General features: G+C 42.3%; 1 protein-coding gene and 1 long non-coding RNA gene across 2 annotated transcripts in view; one reads left to right on the forward strand and one right to left on the reverse strand.

The window, feature by feature from the left end:
• Positions 1–25883, forward strand: part of VKORC1L1 (vitamin K epoxide reductase complex subunit 1 like 1) — a 43185-nt gene that overhangs the window by 10044 nt on the left and 7258 nt on the right. Inside the window, exon 2 of the mRNA XM_033922106.1 lies at positions 10895–11004. Coding sequence (XP_033777997.1) covers positions 10895–11004 — 110 coding nt within the window. The remainder of the gene's footprint in view (positions 1–10894; positions 11005–25883) is intronic.
• On the reverse strand, positions 4500–24107 carry LOC117349102. Its single transcript, XR_004537115.1, has 3 exons — positions 24004–24107; positions 5682–6265; positions 4500–4775 (listed from the first exon to the last, which is right to left on the reverse strand). It is a non-coding gene; the product is annotated as an uncharacterized LOC117349102 (long non-coding RNA).

A 25883-nucleotide genomic window follows, 5' to 3' on the forward strand; every position in this document is an offset into this window, starting at 1 on the left:
ATCCCTGGTCAACTTGATATGGACTCTTCTGCCCTTTGGAAGTTAGTGAAAAAAGAGTATTATTTTTTTGTTTTATTTTTATTAGTTTAAACACCCCAGGTATCTCTCAAGATAAGTCTACAGAGCGAAGCTCACACGTCGGATCAGGGAGTTTTGGGACAGGTCAGCACCAACATCTTGGCATTATTCTCAGGTGCTAGAGTCAATGGTAGCAATGATAGATGTGGTCCCTTGGGTGAGGGCACATTTATACCCTCTCCAGGATGTGCTCGTATCCCCCTGGTCACCGCAAATAAATGTGTTACAGATGCCCCTACCTTGGACAACAGAGGCGCATTGCAGTCTAAACTGGTGGCTGGAGCCATAGTCTCTATCCCGAGAGTGCCGCTTTGCATTTTCGCATAGGTGATCCTTTAAGGCTGAGGAGCTCATTGCAAGGGTTGCCTGGTGCAGGACGTTGGTCCCCTTCACAGAGAAAGTGGTCGACAACTGGTTGGAGCTGAGAGCCATTTGCCTGGCACTATAGGTGCTCGGAAGCTTACTGCAAGACAAAGCGGTACGTTTTCTCGGAAAATGCAACCGCAGTAGCCTATGTTAACCAGCAAGGAGGCACCAAGAGTGCTTGCTGCACTATGGCTGGAGGTCCAAATGCTGTTCCAGTGAAACACAGAAACATGATGGCAGATAGAGGCTTAAATGGCCCATCTAGTCTGCCCATCTGCAGTAACCATTATCTTTCTTTCTCTGAGAGATCCCACATGCCTATCCAGGCCCTCTTGAATTCAGACACATTCTCTTTTTACACCACCTCTTCCGGGAGACTGTTCCATGCATCTACCACCCTTTCTGTAAAAAAGTATTTCCTTAGATTACTCTGGAGCCTATCAGCTCTTTTTTTTTTTTGTATATCATCATTCTATGACCTCTCACTGCAGTTTCCTTTCAAATGACAGAGACTTGACTCATGTGCATTTACATTACGTAGGTATTTAAATGTCTCTCAAGAACACAATCGTAGTGACAACTAAACAAAATATTACAAGAAAAAGTCACTCACCAGCAGTGGGCTACCTCTCCAAGATCTAACATTAAAATCCAAAATAGGTGGCAAAAAAGCCTCAAAAACTTTTAGCTCGCAGCAATCATTGATGATTTACAGCTGGCATTCTTATTGTCATTGGCAAAAAACTCACACCCGCAACACAATGTTAACAGATCTAAAGAGGGGAAAAGCCACTACTGTGCACAGTAAATTTTTATATATATTTTTTCATTCTTTTAAATCTTTTTTTATATAAATAGATTATAAGTTATAAAGCTTTATAATGCAAAAAGCTGAAAAAAGCAGAAGCATAAATGCATGGAGTACGTAATAAGCTATAATAACAGAAAAGTATGAAATGTGCCCTCATGAAAAACACATATGGCAATGAATAACAATATGAAATGAAACAATGAAAGCAACAAATGGGAATTCCTGCCTAACATTAATTAAAAAAAAGCAATCATAACCACAATAACTTAAAAAGAACATTATATAACAAGCATTTCATGAAAACATATCATAAAAAACAAAATGTGAGTTTTTATATGTTTTTTGTTTTTTTATGTAATGCTTGTTATGATATGTTTTTTTAATGAATATGCTTATTACGTACTCTGTGCATTTGTTTTAATTTCATACATGATTTTTTTTATCCCTAGCTCAAAGCTCATATATTTATCTTTGTACCCACATCATCCGTTATGTGTATGGTTTTCTCAGCACATTTTTACTGTCACATCATGACATTCATCAGTGCTTCTTCCCACATCTGTTTGTGCACATCATGCACTATGGAATTTTCACTGGCTAGTCTCAGTACTCTCCATTCGTTTACATTCTCTTTTTTCTTATGTCTGTTGTTGTTCTTTGCCACCTTAGGCAGCATGGTCACACTTAGCACTTCTCTAATTCTTTTTATCTTGTGGTCAAGGTCAGTCATCAAATTTGCATGCATACGGTTGGCACCACAGTCACCTTCAAGTCATTTTTACTTTTCATTTATCTTATTTCATTTCAATATATCTTATCCACTTTAGGATCCCTGAGGAAGGCGGTCTTGCCGAAACACAGACCGTGTAGGGTCCGTCAGGACAAATATACATGTATTACCAATTCAGACTTTTATTTGTGCTTTTATTGTGAAGAGTGAATAAAAATCATCTTTTCAGAGCATCCACATTCTGTTGTTTTTATCTGAATCTTTGGAGACAACATCATCGATGGACCTGACAGTCAAAACAGCATTTTTAGTGGCAGTCACATTAGCATGTTGGGTGTCTGAATTCTGAACTACAGGCTTTGTCTTGCAGAGAACTTTTTCTAAGGGTTTCGAAGACTGGGGGTTAGTCTTCAATTTCCATGTCAACCAGGAAATACGGTTGCTGGCCTTCACGCCCACAGGATTCAAGAAGAGTGACAAAGCTCTGAAACTGCTTGAAGTTTGGAGAGTATTGCTGTATTATCTGGAAGTAATGTATTTTCAACATTTGGTTCATTGTGCTAGCGCAGTGTTTCTCAACCTTTTCAAGCCAAGCACTCCCCTAACAAATACCAACGAGTGCCCCCACCCTGACTCCACCTCCATAATAATAGTAGTAATTGTAATATAATTTCTTCCATCCATTTTTCATATACACACAATATAATCTTATTAATACATAATGGTAGCCACAAAATTTAAAAAAACACAAAGCACACTGTATGTAGAGAAAATGTTAGTTATCATTTATATTTGGGTTTTTTTTCAAAGAGGTCAAGGCAGATGACTTTAAAATATGCAATATTACCTCAGTAACAATTATAGAAAAATAGACAACTATAGTGTAAAATATAGACATCGGATATAAATTCTCAAAACTGACACATTTTGATCACTAAATTGAAAATAAAATCGTTTTTCCTATCTTTGTTGTCTGGTGATCTCATGAGTCTCTGGTTGCACTTCCTTCTGACTGTGCATCCAATATTTATTTATTTATTTCTTCCTCCTGCATGCTTCCTCTCATCCAGACCTCATTCCATTCCTCAACCAACATCTCTCTGTCCTTCCACGAGTCCAACTTTTTCTTCCTCTCACCCTGCCTCCCCACCCCATCCCTGAAGCCAACCCTGCCACCCAACACTCTCCATCCCCCTAACTTTTTCTTCCTTTCTCCCTGCCTGCCCCACCTGCTGAAGCCGGCACCCCTGATTCCTCCATGCCCCACCCCCCGAAGCTGACCCTGCCACCCGACATGCTCCATTCCCACCACTGCAACAACAAGCACGGGCCAGGCTTGTGCAGCGACTGCACACGCCTGGCCTTTCCCTGTTGCAGTGGGGTGTGTGTGGGGGAATGGAGAGTGGGGGCAGGGAGTAATCGGTGGTGGTGGCTTTCACGGCGGTGGCTTCAGCAAGGGGGGGCAGACAGGGAGAGATCCCAGGAGGTGGCCAGCCCGCATACCCCCTGAGGTATGCGCACCGCAGGTTGAGAAACACTGTACTAGTGGGTACCAGCCACTGGGACTAGCTGGCTTCAAAAACGACCATTTCTAAATGGATTTGTATGGCCATTTTTTCAGCTTACATCGGCAGAGGAAAACAATCACCAATAGCCATAAAGGCCCATTCCACTAGGAGCGTATCTTCTTTCTGGACAGAGTCTAGAGCAGTTTCCCCTGAAGAAATTTGTAGAGTGGCCACAAAGTTTTATAGGGTGGCTGTAGCAGCCAAACTAGATATCATATTTGAATCTTCAGTACTTTCAGCAGGCTCATCCGTCCTGCCCCACTTTGATATGTCCCATGTGTTCCAGAATGATGTTCCTATTGCACTACCTTGATAATCTTCTTTCTAGTAAATACAAATCATTTTGGAAGCCTGCTCTTGCCAGATGTTCATTAGCCTGTTTGCTATCTCAGACATGTCGGTATTACCAGATACCTTGTTTCTTTCCTCTCTCCAGTACAGTCTACTACTACTACTACTCCTGCTAATTATTTCTAGAGTGCTACCAGAGAGAACCTCAATATCGCTTACAAAATGTTAAAAAGAACAGGCTCAAGATCCGAACTTTGAGGCACTCCACTGGTAACATCCCTTTTCTCAGAGAGATCTCCGTTGACCACTATAGTTTGTTGCCTTCCACTCAACCCCAAAGTTGGGGCCCATCCTGAGGACACTCAGTTTATTTATTAGACACCAATGTGGAACACTGTCAGAGGCTTGCTAATATGTAAATATACCACATCTAGCGCATACACTCTATCCAATTCTCTGGTCACCCAGTCAAAGAAATTGATCAGATTTGTCTGATAAGACCTTCCTTTAGTGAATCCATGTTGCCTTGGGTCCTGTAATCCACAGGATTCCAGAAACATCACTATTTTCTGTTTTTAAGAGTGTTTCCATTAATTTACTTACCACAGAAGTCAGACTTACTGTCTTTTAATTCCCTATTTCTTTTTTACTTCCACTTTTATGAAGAGGGACCACATCCGCCCTTCTCCAGTCTTCCGGTACCACTCCCGATTCTAGAGAAGCATTGAAAAGGTCAACCAGCAGAACTGTTGGAACTTCCTAAGTTCCTTCAGTAGTTTTGAGTGTATACCATATGGCCCCAATGCTTTGTCCACCTTTTAGTTTAGCTAACTCCTACGAACACAGTTCTCTCTGAAAATTGATCAGGGTCTATCTCGCCTCCATCCCTACTTGCATTTTGTCTTCTATGGTCCCGCTCCTGGCACTTCAGCTGTGAACACAGAACAGAAATATTTTGTTAAGCAATTCAGCCTTATCTTTATCAACTTCTACATATTTCTCTTTTTGGAATCCTGCCAGCTACTTGTAACCTGAATTGGCCATTGTTGGGAACAGGATACTGAGCTTGATGAAAATACTTATGTATGCTAGTTCCTTGTGAGTACTGAATAGTTTTCTATAAGATTTTCTTAACCTCCTTTCTTAGCCAGCAGTGTATGATACATAATGATAGCAGCAGTAATATAGATTCTGAGAGGAGGTGCAAAGGGCAACAGAAGGTTTAGGCACTGAAGAAGCCTGCTGGAATTAGTGTGTCCTGGACAGCTCTATCTAGCAAAACTGCCACTTGTACAGCAGATAACATGCAAAATGAACTTGGTACCCACTCTGCTGAGAGAGAGAGCTTCAACCTTTATTCTGAAGATGAGTCATTTGACCCTCTACCCTTTGGTTAAGATTTGTGAATTCACTCAGCAGCCCCTCAATATCTCTCCTCACTTATCTCCCATATTCTCTCTCTTCAAACTCCATTCGTTGGGTAAGGACTTCCTATCCGTGTACCCTTCTCCCCCACTGCCAACTGCAGACTCTGCCCCTTCTATCTTGCTGTGCCATATGTCTGAGTCATTATGTCAAGCCCCATCTCTAGCAGTATTCAAATCCAAGCTAAAAGCTCATTTTTTTTTTAGGCTGCTTTTAACTTCTAACTCCCACTCACCATAAGATACCTATGTCCATCTTACCATTCTCTCTGTGAGAAACTCCTTAACCCCTATATGTCCTGTTTATCTAAATTAGATTGTAAGCTCTTCAGGGACCGTCTATTACATGTTAAATGCGCATTTACAGTGCTGTGTACACCTTTCAGTGCTGTAGAAATGATAAATAGTAGTACCCAGAATCTGGCAGCAGAGTTGGTGTTGTATCCTGTGATTCAGGAGGAGCTGGATAAGTTTCAGCTTCTGAAGGTGGATGTGTTGGTGATCTGAGAGCGACATATTTGAATCAAGAATCACTCCTTGGCTGCGGACGTTATCTTTAGCTGTAAGGGTGTCATTTCCACAGGAAAGGGATGGGCGGGGGTATTTGAGGAAGCATTGGTGTAACTGTGGAGGCAGTGTTGGCCAAGCTCTGCTGAGATGAACTCAGGAAACAGGTTGAAGGTTGAAGGTTTTGGGCCTTGAATCAGCTGTGGCATTCTTGGCAGATGCTTTCTATGATCTTATTTGGGCATCAGCCCAGTGGTGGTGGGTCTGGGTTGCAGAGATCTTTGGCTTAGGCATTGGGCAGCAGATGGCCAGCTCCCAAGGCATTTTATGGAGACTTGATGATCTTAGCCCTAAACTGGCTCAGGTGACCATGGTACAGGGATCTTAGGAGGCTGGTGGAAGCAGAGCTTCTTCCTTTATTCAAAAAGATGGATCTGCTATGGCAGGGGCCAATCCTAATGAAAGATCCTGCTGCTTATTCACTTATCACCTGGACAGAAGGAGAGAGAACTTTTAGCCAAAGTATAAACTATATGCTGAAAGCTAGCAAGGTCTCTACTTCAGTGTCTACATTAAACTCTGGAGAATATTTGAGACATTTTACTGGAATCAAGACTTGCTTAATCTGGTATTTCAAGGATAACATGTTCTGGGCTTTCTGCAAGAGGGCTAGAAAGAGGGGTCTCTCTTTTTCCTTCAAGATCAAATGCTCTTTTTAATAGGACCAGGTCTTTATAATAGTTTCTATTAGGCCTTTGGTGTGGAATACCTGGATATGGTTCTCAGGTCCTTGATATAAGAACCTTTGAACCAGTTACATAAAAAATTACTGATTTGGCTATATTATTAGAAATACATATATTAAATATGAAATCATTGTGAGGTTAATTATTCATATTTGGGCAATTTTTCTGCTGTACTTTGACAGGAGAAAAATAATTACTTTAATTTAAATGGATTAGTTTAATCAAAGCAGTAGCATTATAGAATATATATTCTTGTATATACTTAAATATCCATGTTAATTGATCCGGTTAAACAAAATATCTTGGAAAAAAAAAATTAGACTATCAGCCAGGTCCACATATGAAAACCTTAAAATACTGTCTTTTGTAGCTCCCTCATCTTCATCTTCTTGTTTGTTCATAATCTGTAAAAAGAAAAATAAGCTTTCCTGCTTTATCAGGTTCTAAATGATTTCTCAGTTTATAATGAATGAGTCCAAAGGAAGAGAATATTCTTTCTATACCAGCAGAAGCAGCTACTGAAGAAATGGTTTCACTTTTAACAGCAACACTCTAAATCACATATGTCAAACACAAGGCCCACAGTGTGAATTCGGCCTGCCTCTGTGTTTTATGCGGCCCGCAGTTCAGGGCCGGCATTACGGGGGAGTAAACAGTGCTTCACAATGTTGCCTTGCTTTTTTTTTGGGGCCCTCACCTGACTGCAACAATAGCACTCATGGGCCGCGGTGATCATCAGCTTGTGTGTGTCGGCAACACAACAAAAACTACCCCAGTGACTCACCCCATTTCCGGCCAGTAATTTACACCGCTGGTGTGATTGTCAACTTGCGTGTGCCAGCAGCGCAGCAGACATGAATTTAACTGTGCCGGCCCCAGCTGGGAAGCATCACTGGGGCCGGCACAGTTAAATTCATTTATGGTGCGCTACTGGCATGCGCAAGTTGACACCACACCAGCGGTGTAAATTACGGGCTGGCACTGTTAAATTACTGCTGAAGAGAGGAGGAAGCCAGATCATAAGAGAAAATTGAGGCAGCGTGACGGGGTGCTGATTATAACCGTAGGCTTGCCCTCTTGATTCCACCTCCAGCTCCACCTCCTCTCCTGACTTCCTCCAGCTCCACCTGGCCCAGCAGTACAATGTGCGCAGAGGTGAGGGAGCATGAGTAGTGGTGAGGGAGGGAGACGACAAAGATAGGGGGAATGATTTTATTTTAAATTTAGTGTTTGAATTGTGTCAATTTTGAGAATTTTAATCGGCTATCTTTTGCCCTGCTCAGGAAGAAATGCATTTGTTTATTTTTCTCTGGGGTTGTACTGCATGCAGTCTTGAATCTTAGAGTTTCATTTTTATATATTAGTACTTTTAGTTTTTGGCTCTGTATTTGCATCTATGTTCCGGTAGGAATTAATGTTGAGAAGCATACAGTGTGTTTTGTGTAGTTTAATTTTGTGGTTAACCATTACCATTATGTGTTAATAAGATTATATTGTGTGTGTGTGTATATATGAAAAATGAATGGAAAAAATTGTTATAATTAGTACTATTATAAGGGCAGGGTCTGGGGCAGAGTCTAGCCCGCGACTTTGCCTGTGTTTTGGATTTCGGCCCCTTACTGTGATTGAGTTTGACACCCCTGCTCTAAATCCAAGTGCTTAACAAGTGCCCACCACCAGTTCACTGGTGTGACTTTCTTTAAAACGTCATCAGTAAACGTATATTTCTTAAATGGTTCCTCCTTTGCCCTGAAGTTTTATTATAGTTGTATGATTCCTGGATACCCATGTGTTATACCTCAGCATATTACTGACATGTTCAGCATATTACTTACTGACATGTTCAGAATATTACTGATATGTATCCTCAAGTCTGCTTACCTGACATCCTGACCTCCAAAGAACAGTAAGACCAGATGGTCTCTACAATAACCTTGCTTATCTGAGATCTGACCTCATTGATCTTCAAAGGACAGTAAAACCAGATGATCATCAGTAAAGACAGATGGGAAAATACATCAAAAAGAAAGGGACAGTGACAAGTATCTGCTATCTTGACCTTTTTGACCTAGGAGTTGCCAAAACAAATAACAAAGGACCAGTACCAGCTGTCTTACTAAGAGGCAAGCAGTTTTCCCAGCTTTTCACCCAATATAAAAGACGGGACTTGCCTCTAACCTTAGAATCCAAGACATCTCCATGGACAGGATAAAAGATGCCTAAAGGGACAGTTTCCCGTGTCCTACTCGCCTATCCATTGAGGGATTCCGAATGGTGAAGGGAGGGTTTACGTGAGATATGGTGATGCTATTTTATTCTTAAATATATATATAAGTATAATAAAGTGTTATTGTTTATGTTTGATATTGTCTGTGTGTTTTCCTGAGTGTCACTGATCATCCCACTTGTCAGAAATTAGTGGCGGAACACCATGTCATAGTTAATGCCTCTTCAGCATTTAAGGTTTGAACCTAGTACTGGATATTGATAATATTTGCAAGAAAATGAGCTGTAATTGTAATGCTTGTAATTTAATTCTGTCATTGTGCAGTTCTGTTTTTAAGTGCTCACTCAGTTCCTTCCAAATGTCAACAGCATCAGCAATAAAACTGTATTTTTCTGTATTTTGTTTAAAGTTTCAGAATGGGTTTCAGGATTTTCTGTTAAACCCAATGTTAGGGATTTTGGCAGTAACAATGCCATCTATTTGTTCTCGATTTTGTTCACAAACTGTCATCAGAATAGGCCAGTTCTTGATATGCTGCTCATAGGTATCTTACTTTAAATGGGAGTTAGGAGTTGAAAGCAGCCTCAAAAAAGTGTCCTTTTAGCTTATATTTGAATACTGCTAGAGACAGATCTTGACATAGTAACTTGGACAGTCTGTTCCAAATGTGATGCGAGTTACCGTATTTTTTTGCTCCATTAGACACTTCCCCCCTCCAAAAGTGAGTGGAAATTAGGGTGCATCTTATGGAGCAAATACCCAAAGCGCCCCCCCCCGTTACCTTATTTTAATGCAGCCGCCCTCCCTCGCTGGATGCGGCGCTCTCCCTCCCTGAGAGCGGTGCACAAAGCTGGCTGGCTGCCTGATTCCTGCCGCTTCCTCCAAGAACTGCCGGCTGACTCCTCTTCCGTTCTCTTGTGTAGTGGCACACCAGATTGCCTACCTGGTCCTGTGCTGCTTCCTCCGAGAACTGCTGGCTGCCTCCTCTTCCGATTTCTCGCGTAGTGGCGCACCAGGTTTCCTGCCTGGCTGCGCTGCTTCCCGCAAGAACTCAATTCTTGCGGGAAGTGGCGCGGGACCAGGCAGGCAACTTGGTGCATCACTACATGAGAGAACGGAAGAGGAGGTAGCCGGCAGGCCTCGGAGGAAGCGGCGGGAACGAGGCAGTCAGCCTGCTGCGCCGCTCTCAGCAAGGTGCTGCGCCAAGAAGTATTAAAAAGAAAAAAGAGGTACGCGCAGGGGGAGGCGGGGTGGAGGAAGAGGGCATGCCTGCTGCCTGCCTGGGGGGTAGGGAGGGAGGAGGAAGAGGGCCAGGGCCTGCCTGTCTGGGGGGTGAGAAGGAAGAGGCTGTGGCCTGCTTACTGCCTGCCTGAGGGGGTAGGGAGGGAGGAGGAAGAGGGCCAGGGCCTACCTGTTGCCTGGTAGGGAGGGAGGAGGGAAAGGCTGGGGCCTGCCTGCCCTGCCGAATTAAAAATAGGGAGGGAGAGGCTGTGGCTTTCATATTGCCTGCCTGGGGGGGGAAAAGAGGCCTGCCTACCTACCTGCCTGCTTGCCCTTTCCCGGCCTACCACTAGACCACCAGAGGGGGGTACAGGGTGCAGAGCTTGGCAAGGAGTGTGGGGTGGGTGCAGAGCCTGACAGGGAGAATTTGGTTCAGAATGTTTTCTTTCTTGTTTTCTTCCTCTAAATCTAGGGTGTGTCTTATAGTCAGGTGCATCTAATGGAGCAAAAAATACGGTATTCCTCAAACTTGGCTGCACCGGAGATTGTAGAGCTGCTTGTTCCTTTTTTTTTTTTTTTTTTAGGGTTTATTTAAAATGTTTTGTTAAACCAGTCTCGGAGAATATTTTGTTTTGAGTTAGGACCAAAAAGAAGAAAAATATTGGTGGTTGATTTATTATTGAATCTGAAATGTTTTCTTTCTACAATATTTAGTTCTACCAAAAATGTCTAATGTTGGAAATATGGTGGTGATCATAGTGAATTGTTGGGTTTGCCGACACAAATGAATTTTGCAGAGGAAAAGCTGATATTATTAAGTTTAGTTTGTATCTGAAAGAAGTGTGAAAGTAGGCTAGCTGGCTGGGGGAGGAAATTCTTATTATGAAAAGCAAGGTTACTCACTTTCATTTTTCCTCTTTTACAGATGGGGTCGAGGATTTGGACTGTTGGGTTCCATCTTTGGAAAGGACAGTGCAATGAATCAGCCAAATAGTGTCTTTGGACTTATATTTTATATACTACAAATGTTGCTTGGTAAGTGAACTTATCCATTTTGTATGTCTCTTGATCTTTTAGCTTTTAACTTTTGTCTGCATATTTATACAAATGAAGATAAAATATATACTTCCCCCACCGAATCCGCGGTTTCAGCATCCACGGATTTGGTTATTCGCAATTTTATTTTTTTAGGGGGAAAAAAAAAAGCTTCATTTCGGACCTTCCCTGCCTCCCTCCCGCCTTCCCCCCGGCATCCCGGCCTTACCTGGTGGTCTAGCGGGCTTTCAGGGCAGGAGCGATCTTCCTATGCTCCTGCCCCGTGTAGATCGCCAATAGGAAATGGCTGCCGTGAGCTCCTGTTGTAGTCTCAAGAGATTATGGGAGCTCACGGCAACCATTTCCTATTGGCAATCTGCACGGGGCAGGAGCGTAGGAAAATTGCTTCTGCCCCGAAAGCCTGCTGGACCACCAGGTAAGGCTGGCACAGGCTGCCCAGCCCAGAGAGGAATGATCTTCGCTCTGCCCGGCCCGACACCAAAGCGGGGAAAGAGGAGACCGAAGCACCTGCACTGGCCCCTGCAAACACGCAACAAGCACGGAAGGAGGCAATCGGAGGCGGAGACCACCAGGTAAGGTCCGGGGGTGGGTCAGAGCCGGCACAAAGTTATTCGTGATTTTTCACACTTCACGGTCTGTCTCTGCCCCTAACCCCCGTGAATACCAAGGGAGAAGTGTAGTTCATTGCAGTCAGCAAGATTGGGTGGTGATGGTGCCAGTTCTTGAAACTGCAATCTGATGTCTGAAGAATTGGCAGCTTTTGGATTTCAGCTTTCTACATCCAGGTTAGGATATTGAGATTAGTTACTCCAGTTAGGGACAGGCAGGCAGATACATTTACTTAACAGTATCTTGGGATACATTCAGAACTATTTATAATACAATATAGTCTTTATTTGTATACCACCAATACCTCCGAAGTTCACAGCAGTTTACATAATTATGTTGATACAAATTGAAAACAAATATTACAATATTTAGGAATCATTTGTAACAAATTCTTGAAACAGATAGATCTTAGGGTCTTTTTTGAAACATTTAAAATTAGATTTCTGGTTTATATTAGTTGGCAATGCTTTGTTAGTATAATGCCAGAAGACTACCTATCTCTAGTGAGGTGCTCAGTCAAGCCAATCAGGGTCTTAGGCTCTTCCCCTTTGTATCCCAGGATACAGAGGGAGGAGCCTAAGGCCCTGATTGGCTTAACCGAGCCATTTGGGGCCTTTGGCCTCTCCCTGTGCATCCCAGGATGTATTGATCGGAAAGGGGAAGGCCCACAGGGGAAGGGGTTCCTCTCTCTGAATCCTGGGATACAAGGAGGAGGATCCTTGATTGAGCACCTCGCTAGGGACAGGTAGTCTTCTGGCATTATACTAACAATGAAAAGCACAAAAGCAACAATGAAGGAAACTAGATGGTGCTCAATCCTTTTATTTAATATCAGACTCGACATGATCGTGTTTCAGCCCAAAAAGGCTTGCCTCAGCAGTCTTGCAATTAAGTCAAACCATAAATGTGTTGCTCCAAATGTTTTGAAATCAATTCTCTTGAGACACATCAAGCTGGTAGCTGACAGCGAGTGCAACAGTTTAAAGGAGCTGTTGAAGCTTCCTTTCCACAACATTCTATGTGAGACTTTCTATAAAAATCTGGAGACTCCATTTTCCTGTGGCTCCTAGAAAGCTTGATTCATTGTACAGAGTGGTTCCTATTCGTGGGTTTGATAAACCTCAGCTTCTTCATGAGTCTCTTGTGGTGGAATCGACCTTGAAGTCTGCAGGTGCTAGTGTCTATGCTTCTGAGAAGGTAAAGCGATGGACAAATTCGGTAAACGCCTTTACCAAAATGCTATGTTGGCGAACTGAGCTGGAAACTATAATTTCCATTTTTCATTCTACCTGAAACATCTGGTTAAGCAGTTTTCATCTTTTCAAAAATATATTCCCTCACGCAAAACTCAAGCTTTTCAAAAATCTTATTGCTTCAGTTCTACAATTGAGGAAGTATATGACACGTTCAAGCTTACCTCACGACCGGCACCCATGTTGGTGGCTATGAGATGTCTTGCCTGGCTCCGTGTCTCTGAACTTGATGTCAAACATGATTGAGACATTTAAGTACATCACAGGACGTGTCGAGGTAGAAGATGACATTTTCTTTCTCAAAGGACCCTCGGCCACAAGAGGACATCCGCTCAAACTCAAGGTCGGGAAATTTCATGGCGACTCCAGAAAGTATTTTTTCACGGAGAGAGTGGTGGATCATTGGAACAAGCTTCCAGTGCAGGTGATAGAGGCAAGTAGCGTATCAGACTTTAAGAACAAATGGGATGCCTATGTCGGATCCCTACGAAGGTTAAGTTAAGGAATTGGGGTATTAGGGCATAGACTAAAGGGGGTGGGTCAGTAGGGTGGGCAGACTTTTCTGCCGTCATCTTTCTATGTTTCTAAGATCATTTAGCTAACGCTTCGTATCTTGGGAATGAACTTTTGGACCATCCATGGATACTGCTACCCAAAAATTGTCTGCCCATGAGACCAGGTGGGATACTTTGGTCAAACTTAAGAAGAAGCCTCCACCACCTCGTGCTTTCAGGCCTACCTCTTCTTATCAACGCAGATTTTCTGCTAAGCCTGCTCCTCAGCCTAGAAAGCAGAAGCAGCAAGAACGTCAACAACCTAAGCAACAGGCTGCTCAACAAAAACCCACACAGCCTTTTTGACGTGTTCCTCAAAAGCATAGCCACAGTTCCCATTCTCCAACGGTTACCTCAGCTGATTGGAGGACGGCTTCAACATTACATCAATTGTTGGGAGCTCATCACTACAGATCTCTGGGTGTTGACCATCATTCATCAGGGCTACACTCTCAGGGCTGGAAGTTGATTTGCAGTGGCTGGAGGGAATGTATATCCCTCCTGCTAACTTGGGAAAGGGGGTTTGGGGACCCTTATGGGGGAGGGGGGTGTTAATACATGGGATGTTTGTGGCGGTAGGAGGGAGTAGGCATTTCTTCTGCCAATTTCTTGATATGGGGGTCATTTGTCGGGGGGTGTCATTTTTTTAAAATTTGCAGATGTAACATCTGTGCCATTTAAAAAAAAAAAAAAGGAGAGAGAGAGAAAAACCCTCTTAACAGTTGAGTGTCAGGAGGCTGCTTTGGGGCTTCCCATGCCACTCAGCTGTTTGGGCTTCTCCAAACTGGCTCTGCACATGGTCACTCTCTGTCACTTTCACAGCAAATGATTGGACGGAATTACGACAAGTCTCTGTCCAAATCATTTGCATGGAAACTTGGTGGAACATCAATCGTTGTTCCAGAATCGGCCAACAGCGACTCATACGGTCTTAATGATCATGTTTTGTGCATCTGGCCCAAAGTTAGGACAAAAAAAAGATCAAGGAAAGGCAAGAAAAATTAGAATTGTAATAACAAAGGCGCAAAGGGAATAGGGGAAAACATAAAGTATTGTGCTGTAGCCAACAAACAGAGCATAGATTCAATTGAAAAGTTTTTTATTTCTGAATGGAGTTCTTTTCACAAAATTTAGTTATGATGTAAACGCTTTGATCCTTTTTGGCTGTATAGGTGGTCTATAAAGATTTTAATAAACATAAACAAACTCAGTCAGGGATGCCCCAAATTTCCTTTCCTGTCCACCAACCATCATGCCCAGTAAAGAGGCATTCTCAAGTAGGGAATATCATGAGGCCACATTGTTTGCAACTACCACCAAGCTTAGATAGAATGGCTTTTAAAGACAGACCTACTTGGTTTCCCTTAATTTCCATGTGATAGGAATGATGTCTGTGTGTCCAACTCTGCTGAAGCAATAGATACTCAGTTGCCTTCTGTGCCAACCAAAACTAGGTTTATTGGTTTTGGTCAAAACCAAATCTGTGACTAAAATTCACTGTGCGTTTGCAGGCATACACCTGCCCCCACTAAAAGTAGACTATATCTCCCCCAATCCAAAAGTACCACCCTCCCACCACTAGTAGACTCTTCCCAGGCCTACCTTAAAACCCTGGTATTTAGTGGCCTAGTTGGACAGGTGCAATCCCCAGTCAATCTTGCCCATCAAAATGTCTGCCAGAAAGGTTTAAGCAAGTTTTATTACAAAAGGATGGAACAGTTTACAACCAAGATTCAGGATCTGAAAATGAGTACCGGTAATTGATCTGAAATGAAAATTTTCTTCATGTGCATCCCTACAGCTCATTATGTAAGCTAGAATTCTCATTCTTGTGGGACAGTAAGAGCATCCATTTCCCCAATCAAAAGATAGGCATGCCATATCAATGGCACTCTAAAGTGAATTAACACACACCTGAAATCCCACAAACTTCCAGAAACTCTAATGTTCAAATGCCAGATAGCCAAAAGAACCAGGTTAACACAATCCTTGTGCTGATTGTGCAGCTCTCTTCAGTGTGAACCGCCTAGAAGTCACACGATTATGGCGGTATAAAGAATAAAGTTATTATTATTATAGAGAATACCTATTATAGCTATTTGAGCCTCTTTTGGCTTTGTTAAAGACAACAGGTTCATGATTCTGTAAGTGGTGATATGTTAGAAGGAGCAACAGAAAGCATCCATCTGTCAAGTTAGCAGTTAGACCAGCAGCCACTGAAGAAAGCAAAAGAGAACTGAAAAAAGGATTATGTCTAGCATTCATCACAGTACCGTATTTCCCCATATATAGGCCGTGCCCTATACATGGAGTTTACAAACCTGTGTATGGGACTTGGCCTAGTTAAATGGGGCGGCCTATGTAGCAATTTAAATCATCCCCTCCACTCCCGGTGCCTTTTTTTGAGCCCCCTTGCTGGATGGCGCACAGCTCGAATTTCCAGCGGTGCAGGGTAGCCACGATCTCTTCGGCATCTGGCCTGCCCCCGCACCGCTTGCTGAGTGGCTGATATCAATTCTCACGAGAACCGACGTCGGCCATTCAGCGGGCAGTGCGGGGGCAGACCGGATGCCGAAGAGATTGCTGCTGCCCTGCACCGCTGGAGATTCGAGCCGTCCAACGAGGGTGTTTTGAAGGAGATACTGGGTGGGGGGGGGATAATTGAAAAAGGCAGGGGAGATACCGGAAGATAAGCTGTGGCTAATACCATGGGTGGCTTATCTTCCGATTTTTAAACATAGGTTGCCCTTTTCTGTGGCCTAGGTAGAGGAGCAGCCTATATGTGGGGAAATACGATATATATGGCTGGGAGATTAATGCTGTTACAAATCCCAAATTGCTATAGATTTTGGTGATTATTTTTAATATTTTGACAGAAATGACTTATTCCAGCAGGACTGTGGTATAGAATTACACAAGCAAGGCAACAAAATTGGGAAAGAAATTGGTTATGCAACCTGTAATTAGAGGGCAGACTTTACTTTAGCTTTTGTTTTTCTTGGCTAAAACAAGAAGCTGCCACTTTGCTTTGTGCAATTGAACTGTACAGCATATTTTCACTTTTTGGCTAAGAAACAAGTTGGTGAGAAATCATGTGACACACTGCACAGGAGAAACACATCTTCATTCTGGCCTAGTAAATGTATTGGCCCAGTGAAGCAGCTGCTTTGAGGAAACTTTAGACTAAACCTCTAGCCCTCCTGGAAAAATAAACATAGACCCCCCCCAAAAATTTTTTTCTTGGTGCCTTGTTTTTTTGGGGGCACTGATTCAGAAAATTGCTTTGGATAGACTGCATCAGCTCTTGTATCTTAGATATGGTTGAATTTATTAATTTTTTTTTTACTGCTATTTAAAAGATCTCTTCTGCAGAATCGGGATGTCATAACAAACTTTCTTTTTTGAATGGGAAATTTACGTATTTAAAATACCCATTTTTTTCTGTATAATGAATGACATTTTTTCACAACTATTTGTCTACTTCCTTTCCTATAATGCACACTGGCATAAAAATGTAAAGCTCAAATGACAAAATTGCCTTTGTTCTGTTATATTACATAATTATGTGCAAAAAAATTTAGATGGTAAACATGGTTTCTTTAGACTGCGTAAATTTGTATTTCAAAGGTTTCTCATCCTGATCTGTTCAAAACAATTGCACATGGATTTAAATTCTAACGGGTTTTTCAACTTTGTTTTCTGTTACCTGGTTTGTGTTTTTGTATACAAGTTAGCAGGTATAGTGAGAGTGTTTACATATTTCCAACTGTAGTTTTACATCTAAAACATTGAATTGTAAAAGGTAAGTAACTTAATTGTATAATAGTTATGATCATATAGGAGGTGTGTGTATATTCCCACTCATATCATTTCATTTTTGCAGATCAAATACCGTAGAGGTTATGGCTACTTCAAGGAGGAGCTGCTTGAATCATCCTGACGTATTTTGCTGTATTTGTGGGGAATACACACTGAAGAAAGTAGGAAACCTATTTCTACATTTGAATAAAGAGCATATGTAGGTTATTTTGGTGTCGAGCTTGGAGATCAAGATAAGCCATGGGCTGCTCATATTATATGCAAAACTTGTATGGCCATTTGTGCCAGTGGACAAATGGAAAGAGAAGCTGCCTGAAATTTGGAGTACCAATGGTTTGGAGGGAACTGAAAAACCAGTTTGACTGTTATTTTTGTATTGTTAATATCATAGGCATCAATCAAAATAATCGTGACAAGTGGTCTTACCCTGATCTACCTTCAGCCAGGAGACCTGTTCCACACTCAGATCTTGTACCTGTTCCACCTTTCTTTGAACTACTACTACAGCTCTCAGAGGATGAGTCTTGCATGTCTTGATTTCGCAGAAGGTAAAGAAAGTGGGAGCAGTGAAAGCGATTCCCAAACCGCTTCACATAGTGAACATTTTGACCAGAATTAATTGAGTGATCTGATCAGGGCCTTAAATATTTCCAAGGAGTCTTCTGAATTGCTTGCCTCCAGACTAAAGGAAAAGAATATACTTCAGCCAGGAACAAAAATTACATTTTATTGAAGGAGAGAAAAGGGCTTGCTTCTATTCTTTACCGAAGACAACAACTTAGTATTCTGCAATGACATCGGAAACCTTCTGAAGAAAATGGATCTTTCAGAATGTAACCCAAGTGAGTGGCGTCTTTTCATCAACAGTTCAAAACATAGTTTGAAATGTGCTCCTATAGATAACGGCAAAATATATGGTTCAATTCCAATCGGTCACTCCACCAGGATGAAAGAAGAATGAACATAAAAACATAAGAATTGCTGCTGCTGGGTCAGACCAGTGGTCCATTGTGCCCAGCAGTCCACTCCTGCGGTGACCCTTAGGTCAAAGACCAGTGCCCTAATTGAGCAAGGCCATCTCTTTAGTCTTGGAAAAGATGATAAATTACCAAGAAATCAATGAGTGATTTGTGTAGACTTGAAGATGCTTAATTGTCTTCTTGGTCAACAAATTGGCTACACAAAGTATCCTTGGTTTTTATGCCTTTGGGATAGTAGAGCCAAACATGACCATAGGGCAAAAAAAGATTGGCCTTTGAGGGAATATATGGTGGTTATAGGACAAAATATAATCGATGAACCTTTGGTAGCATGAGAGACAATTATACTGCCACCATTACATATAAAGCAAGGCCTGATGAAACAATTTGTAAAGGCTTTGAATAAAGACGGTTCGTGCATTGAATATAAGAACATAAGAATAGCCTTATTGGGTTAGACCAATGGTCCATCAAGCCCAGTAGCCCGTTCTCAAAGTGGCCAATCCAGGTCACTAGTACCTGGTCAAAACCCAAAGAGTAGCAACGTTCCAAGCTACCGATCCAAGACAAGCAGAGGCTTCCCCCATGTGTTATTAACAAACTATGGACTTTTCCTCCAGGAATTTGTCCAAACCTTTCTTAAAACCAGCTACGCTATCCGCTTTTACCACAACATAGAGGGGCATAATAATAAAAATGTCTGTCTTTTTTTGGCCTAAGGTGCTAGTCGTACAGAGTCAGCAGTAGAAAAATGTCCATTCTTGAAAAAAAAGTCCAAAATGTGGCTTTTTTCTAGAATGGTCTACTTCTACATCCAGGCATTTAATCGCCCAGACCACCACTACGTCTATCTTCATAACATATTCCCGACCAAAAATTTGACTAAATCCCAAACGCCCAAAACAAGACCTTTTAGGCATAGGAGGGGCCAGTCCTTCACCTAACACCACAATTCTCTAACCGGTGTCTGTCATAAGTGCTGGTTAGAGAATCGGGGAACCCATACCCCACCCCTCGCAAAGATCACCTGCAGGAAGAATACCCAGTCCCCCCTGCCAGACACCCCTCTTGAACCCCAAAAACATCACCGGCAGGTGGGATGCCCAGTCCCTCCTACCGGACACCCCCCACAAAGCCCAAAAACATCGCTGGCAGGAGGGATGCCCAATCCCTCTTGCTGAACTCCCCCCATGAACCCCGCAAAGATCGCTGGCAGGAGGAATGTATCATAAACTTGTGCTTGTTAATGGAGAGATTTGTGCTACTATTACTGGTGGTATGAGAATTTTTTTTTTGGCATTGTGACTTCCAAGGAGAAAATGTGAGTTCCGATCTATATCCCTTTTTGTGGATGTAGAAATGTTTACATTTGATTCGTAAGATCAGACCAAAGGTCTGTGAGGGTCATGAATGCTATGGGGCTCTTAATAAAAATTTAAACATGTCTAAAAACCCGCCCAAGTCAGCACTTGGTGCCAATAATCGAAACGGCTTTTTGGACATATTCAGTGACTTTTTAGGCCTCTGAATCCCACTGTATTCCTAGAGCTGAAAGGGGCATTTCTGAAGGAGTGGTTAGGGTGGGATGTGGGCCAACCTAGACTTGGTCGTCCTGCAGGTATAATCGAATATTTCATGAGACTACCTAGGTGAAATTTGTTGTGAGTTAGACGATGTAAAAGCAAGTATCCAAAGTGACCATATAACCACTGCAGGAGCAAAGTAAAGACCCACACACACTCCCCCCCTTGGTGTTCACTGACCCTATTGCACTCCACAAAATTCGGAATAAAAACATACATACTTGCCTCCAGAACATTAGCACCTCGTATAGGAAAGCCTAGTAGAACTGCACAGAGGTGGCTTAAGTAGTCTGGTGGTTGGGCTACTGAATCATAGAGAGGAGGACCCAGGCCCATAAGCCACTCTAACTACTACATGTGGGTTGAACATGTGCACCCACCAAAACCCCCTCCAAAACCCTACTGTACTGCCATATAGGTGGCACCTGCAGCCATAAGGGATACAGGGGTCATAGAAAGGTAGGTATAGTGAGTTTTAGAGATGTGTTTTTTTTTTGGGGGGGGCTCAACATAATTTATAAGGGAATTCTGGTGAGATGTTCATGTGGCACCCTTTGTGTGAAGTTCACAGCAGTGCCCTGTAAGGTGCTTCTCTGCTCTGGCCATGTCTGGGTGGCCAGTTCATCACAGTGCTGGCTCTTCCTAGATCCAGAAGGTCTTGTTCTGGGCGTTTGGAACTTTGGACAAATTTTTGGTTGAAAATGTGATATAAAGATAGATGTAGTGGCAGTCTGGATGATCAAATGCCTGGACATACAGAGAGACGATTTTCAAAAAAAAATAAAAATTTAGACATACTTTTTGAGAATGGACATTTTGCCGCTGCCGACTTTGGGCAACTAGCACCCTACGTCCAAATCAGACTTAGAGACATGTCTACCAGATGTATCCTGACCGAAATAAGATTGAGAACCACTGCTCCAAATATATTTGGTGAATATTTGATAGACAAGATTAAAGCTGTGTTACTGATCAGGATTACTTAAAAAGAGACTAAATGTCCACAGATTGTTTGCTTAAATGTCTGGAAAACACACTGAGAATTTCGCATAAATTGCTTGATGCTAGTAGGAAAGTTCAACCTTCTGCATTCTCCATTCCAGAGGACTGCGTATTTTTCCACTGGAGTGAGTTGCAAACATAGATGGTCACTCTGGCTCAGTTGGTTCCTGGCCAAACTTTTTTGGCATAGTTTTTGTTTTAGCTCTGTTCTTTCATTTTATGAGCATCTTACCGTCACATAAAATTCAAAAGGATATAGTCTTGCTGCTGGATGCTAATTTAAGATAAAGTATGGGTGATTTTTGCAAATGCTAGATTTTTTTCCTGATGAAGAGCAAAAGAGATATATTGCAGGACTAGCCTGGTGGCTCTTTAGGCATGCTCTTCACTGCTGGTTTACTAGGTTTGAGGATACTGTCTTTAGGGGTGGATGAGAAGTTGTTCCTTGTCATCCAGCAGATAAATCTAGAGACGAGTGGGTAAAGTCCACCTACCAGCAGACTGAGATAGAGAACACAAGCTCTGTCATATATGGGATGGTTTGTTCACTATTCTCTATCTCCACAGGTGAGTGGATGGGTGGATGAGAAGTTGTTCATGGTCATCTTTGAGGAGGCCAATATGAAAAGAAGAAGGATCGCTACATATATATTCACGTTTTTCAAATATCATGAATACAGTAATTCACATACACTCAGAATTGTGTAATCGGACCAAGAGCCGAAGCTCCTATTTAAGAACATAAGAAGTTGCCTCCACCGGGTCAGACTAGAGGTCCATCGCGCTCAGCGGTCCGCACCCGCGACGGCCCTTCAGGTCCATGGCCTGTCAAGTGGTTCCTGCCTCATCCTAAAAAACCTATCACTACTTCTATCCGTATCCCTCAATCCCCTTATCCTTCAGGAATTTATCCAAACCTTCTTTGAATCCCTGTAGTGTCTTCTGCCCTATCACAACCTCCGGTAGTGCCTTCCATGTATCCACCACTCTCTGGGTGAAGAAGAACTTCCTGGCATTGGTTCTAAACCTGTCACCTTTCAGTTTCTCCGAGTGCCCCCTTGTACTTGTTGTTCCCCACAGTCTGAAGAATCTGTCCCTGTCTACCTTATCAGGATCTTGAAAGTTTGTATCATGTCTCCTCTTTTCCAGGGAGAACAGCCCCAGCTGTTCTAGCCTGTCGGCATACGAAAGGTTTCCCATACCTCTTATCATTTTCGTCGCTCTTCTCTGGACCCCCTCAAGCATTGCCATGTCCTTCTTGAGGTATGGCGACCAATACTGGACACAGTAATCCAGATGCGGGCGCACCATTGCACGATACAGTGGCATGATGACTTCCTTTGTCCTGGTCGTGATACCCTTCTTGATGATACCCAGCATTCTGTTTGCTATAGCCAGACCCACCACCCAATCACTGTGTATGGAATGGTGACAAACAAAACGTGAATATACTGTATATGTAGAGATCCTTTTTCTTTTCATATTGACTTCTTTTGATCTCTATTTTTGTATAATATCTTATTGAACAACTGCCCTACCCTTACCTTGTGACTTAGTCTGCATCTTTGAGGAGGGACACTTATTAGCTGGATTTTAGGGGTCATGATCCATGGTAAGAAGCTTTGGTACATAGTTCCTCTCCTCTGGATCAATACTGCAGTGCACCAAACAAAATCCAAATCAAGTTTATTATATTTTTTTATATACCACCTATCAAGATTATCTAAGCGGTTTTACAATCAGGTACTCAAGTATTTTTTCCTATCTTTCCCAGTGGGCTCACAATCTATCTAACGTACCTGGGGCTACGGAGGACTGAGTGACTTGCCCAGGGTCACAAGGAACAGCGCGGGGTTTGAACCCACAACCCCAGGATGCTAAGGCTGTAGCTCCAACCACTGTGCCACACACTCCTTTATTAGAAGTACTCCCAGGAATGCAAAGATGTGCCCGACATGGCCGTGTTTAACTAATCTTCATGACCCAGATACATTTGTATTTGCAGCTTTGGTGTTTCTAGCTTACCTTTCACCAGCTGGTTTGCTCCCTGTTGCAGGCATATAGGTGAAATGCGAAGTACTTCTAATAAAGACATTTATATTTTGTTTGGTCTGCTTCTTTGTTTACCCCATAGTGGAGTGTGAAAGAACTTGCATATAGTGACCAATCAGATTTCATATTGCCAGAGAAAAGAAGAAACTGTATTTGTTACTAATAATGGCACTTTTCTCCTGTTCTTATAAACAGACACTAATTATCATTCATTTTTACTGAGTTTGTAAAAATGATACACCACCTGTCAAGAGACCAGTTTATATGAGACCGAAATATAAGAGATCATGTAAAGTATGCCTTGATCTGTACACCAGTTCCAGTGATCTGTATTTGTTATGTATGCCTAATTAGTTACCGTTTAGCAATAAAATGTCAAATTTCAAAATCTCTGCTGCTCGGAACTGGGGGTACTTGGTTGAAAAGTTTTCAATCTAGGGGGTACTTAGCTTGAGGAGATTGGGAAACACTGATCTAGTGGACCAGCTGCCTTCTTGTTTTGTCATCATTACTACAGTGTCCAGACCAGAAATAGGAGATGCAGTTAAAATAAATGAGAAATTCTTTGGGTAGTTAGGAATGAAAACTTGTGACACATTCCAGCAGTGGTTCCAACTGATTTGAAAATAAAATGTGAAAGGAGTAACTATCAAAACAATAAAAGGAAAATAAAGAAATACAATGTAATTGATTGCACTAAGTATGAAAAACTTTTAAATAATGGGCGAGAGAGGGTGGAATTTTTTTTTTTTTTAATGCTTATTGTAACATCCCGGTCATACATAAGTAATGTATGAACCTGCCCCTAAGCCATTGGTTGAGACTTTAACCCCACCTGCTGTCTCTGCACTATAAACAGATTGCTAAAAAAGACATTGCCACATGGTTTTTCCTGCTGGTTCAGCAGTGTGAAATTTGATAAGCAAACAGGATAATGAGCTATGCTGATTAAAGCACCAGCCTATGTTTGCTGTGACACCATAGCTCAGTTTATTTATTTATTTCTATCATACCATGGATCTCTATATTCTCTGTGGTTTATAGTAATATAGACATCATAGAACACAAATATATACAGGCAATTCCAGTTTTACGAATATCTGACTTGCATCTGACTTGTACTTACAAACGGGGGTCCTGCTCTACCTTCGGTGCTGCTCTCCCTCCCGAGTCCCAGTACGCCTCTCTCTCTCCCCCTCCATTCTGTGCCTCAAGTACATGCCTTCCTCCAGCAGGTGTTTACCTTCTGGCTGGTTTCCTCCTTCCTGCACAAAGCCGCAGGCAGTGGCTCCTCCCATGTCAGAGGGAAGGCTTCTGACTCAGCCATGGGACACGCATAGGAGCCACTGCCCACGGCTTTGTGCAGAGAAACTGTGGCAGGAAAGAGGAGGGAGCCAACCAGAAGGTAAACATCTGCCGGAGGAAGACACGTACTTTAGGTACAGAACGAAGGGAGGGAGAGGGGCATGTTGGAACTCTGGAGGGAGGAAGCACAAACTTTGGACAAATGATGGAAGGAGGGAGGGGGCATGATCTTGTGATACAGAAGGGAGGGGAGCATGAGCCATAGGATGGAAGAAGGGAGGGAGGGAATAGAAATGGAGAATTGGGTGTCTGAGAAAGGGAAAGAGAGATGATGCACATGAGGAGATGAAAGAGGAGAATTGTTGGGCATAGGGAGGGAGAGAATTGTTGGATATGGTGGTGAGAGAGGAGTTAAGCAGAGATCCATGGGGAAGAGAGAGATGAGAGGGAGTAATGTTGGGATGTGGTGGTGGAGAGGGAACAGTGGGATGGATTGAAAGGGATGCATGAGGAACCTTAAGGAGGTGGAGAAGGTGGGAAGAATACTAGGATCTGAGTTGCATACAAATTCAACTTAAGAACGATTTAAAAAATGGAACCTGTTAACCCGGGCACTACCTGTATAAAACAGTGCCTTATTGTTATATTGTAGCTCTTAAAAAAAACAACCCGTGGTTAACACATTGCTAGAGTTATTGTAAAAAGAAAGTTTATCCTACCTTATGACAAATTTTGGTTCTATGTAGATTCCATATGCCCACTTTTCAGAACATATGGGAACATTATAAATGCTGGAGAAATACAACAGGGCAAGCTGGCACCTAATTTGTACTTTATTAGATAGGATTTGAGCATTTTTTTTGTGCTTTCTGCTACCACACCATAATACCATTGGGTGTCTTGAGCTGCTGAGGGTGGGGAAGATTAGGACTGGGAGAGATATTTAGGGGATTAGGGGTGTTTTATGAGATAATGTTTGAAGGCTCAATGTTTTCCTTTATGATACTGCTGCATTATGTGCTGCATTAAAGCATTGTTATTTACCAAAAACACAGAAAATAACAGTTTATGAAATGTGACTGCAAGCTGTACGTTAAAGGCTCAGAAGAAGATTTAAATGTTTAGAACTGTTACTAGACTTCTGAGATAGAAAAGTACATTTTTATTCTACAGCCTTCTCTTCTGTGTTGTTTTATTCTTTGAAGTACATAAAACTCGTTATTTTACTTTTTGCTTCCAACTTTTGATGGCAATGAGTCCTGAGCAAGCATTAGAATAACACTTATGGAAACCAGAAACAGGAAGGATAACGATATCCACACCTTCTGAATATAAAGCTGCCTTTTTAAATGCATTTTTAAGTGAGGTGTGGCATTGAATGCCAGAGCAAATACTCAGTGTTTCCTAAGACCAGTTGTGCCAAGCTTGCATGTTTGTCAGTAAAGCCAGAATAGAAGTAAAAGTAAGGTGAAGATTCCCAGAGTTATCCTGCTGGCCCCCAGATATCCACAATGAAAAAACCTGGTGTAGTTGTGTGTTTTTTTGTGTCCCCCCCCCCCCCCATGATGTGTATATTCACAGGGTAGAACAGGAGGAATGGCACTGCTCAGGACCCCCACACCATATCCCTGCAACTGGCCATAGGACATGTCAGAATGTTATAAATCCTTACATGGACACTACACACTAGCAGAATACTTT

The sequence above is a fragment of the Geotrypetes seraphini genome, chromosome 15 (genome assembly GCF_902459505.1).
Source record: "Geotrypetes seraphini chromosome 15, aGeoSer1.1, whole genome shotgun sequence".
NCBI lineage: Eukaryota > Metazoa > Chordata > Amphibia > Gymnophiona > Dermophiidae > Geotrypetes > Geotrypetes seraphini.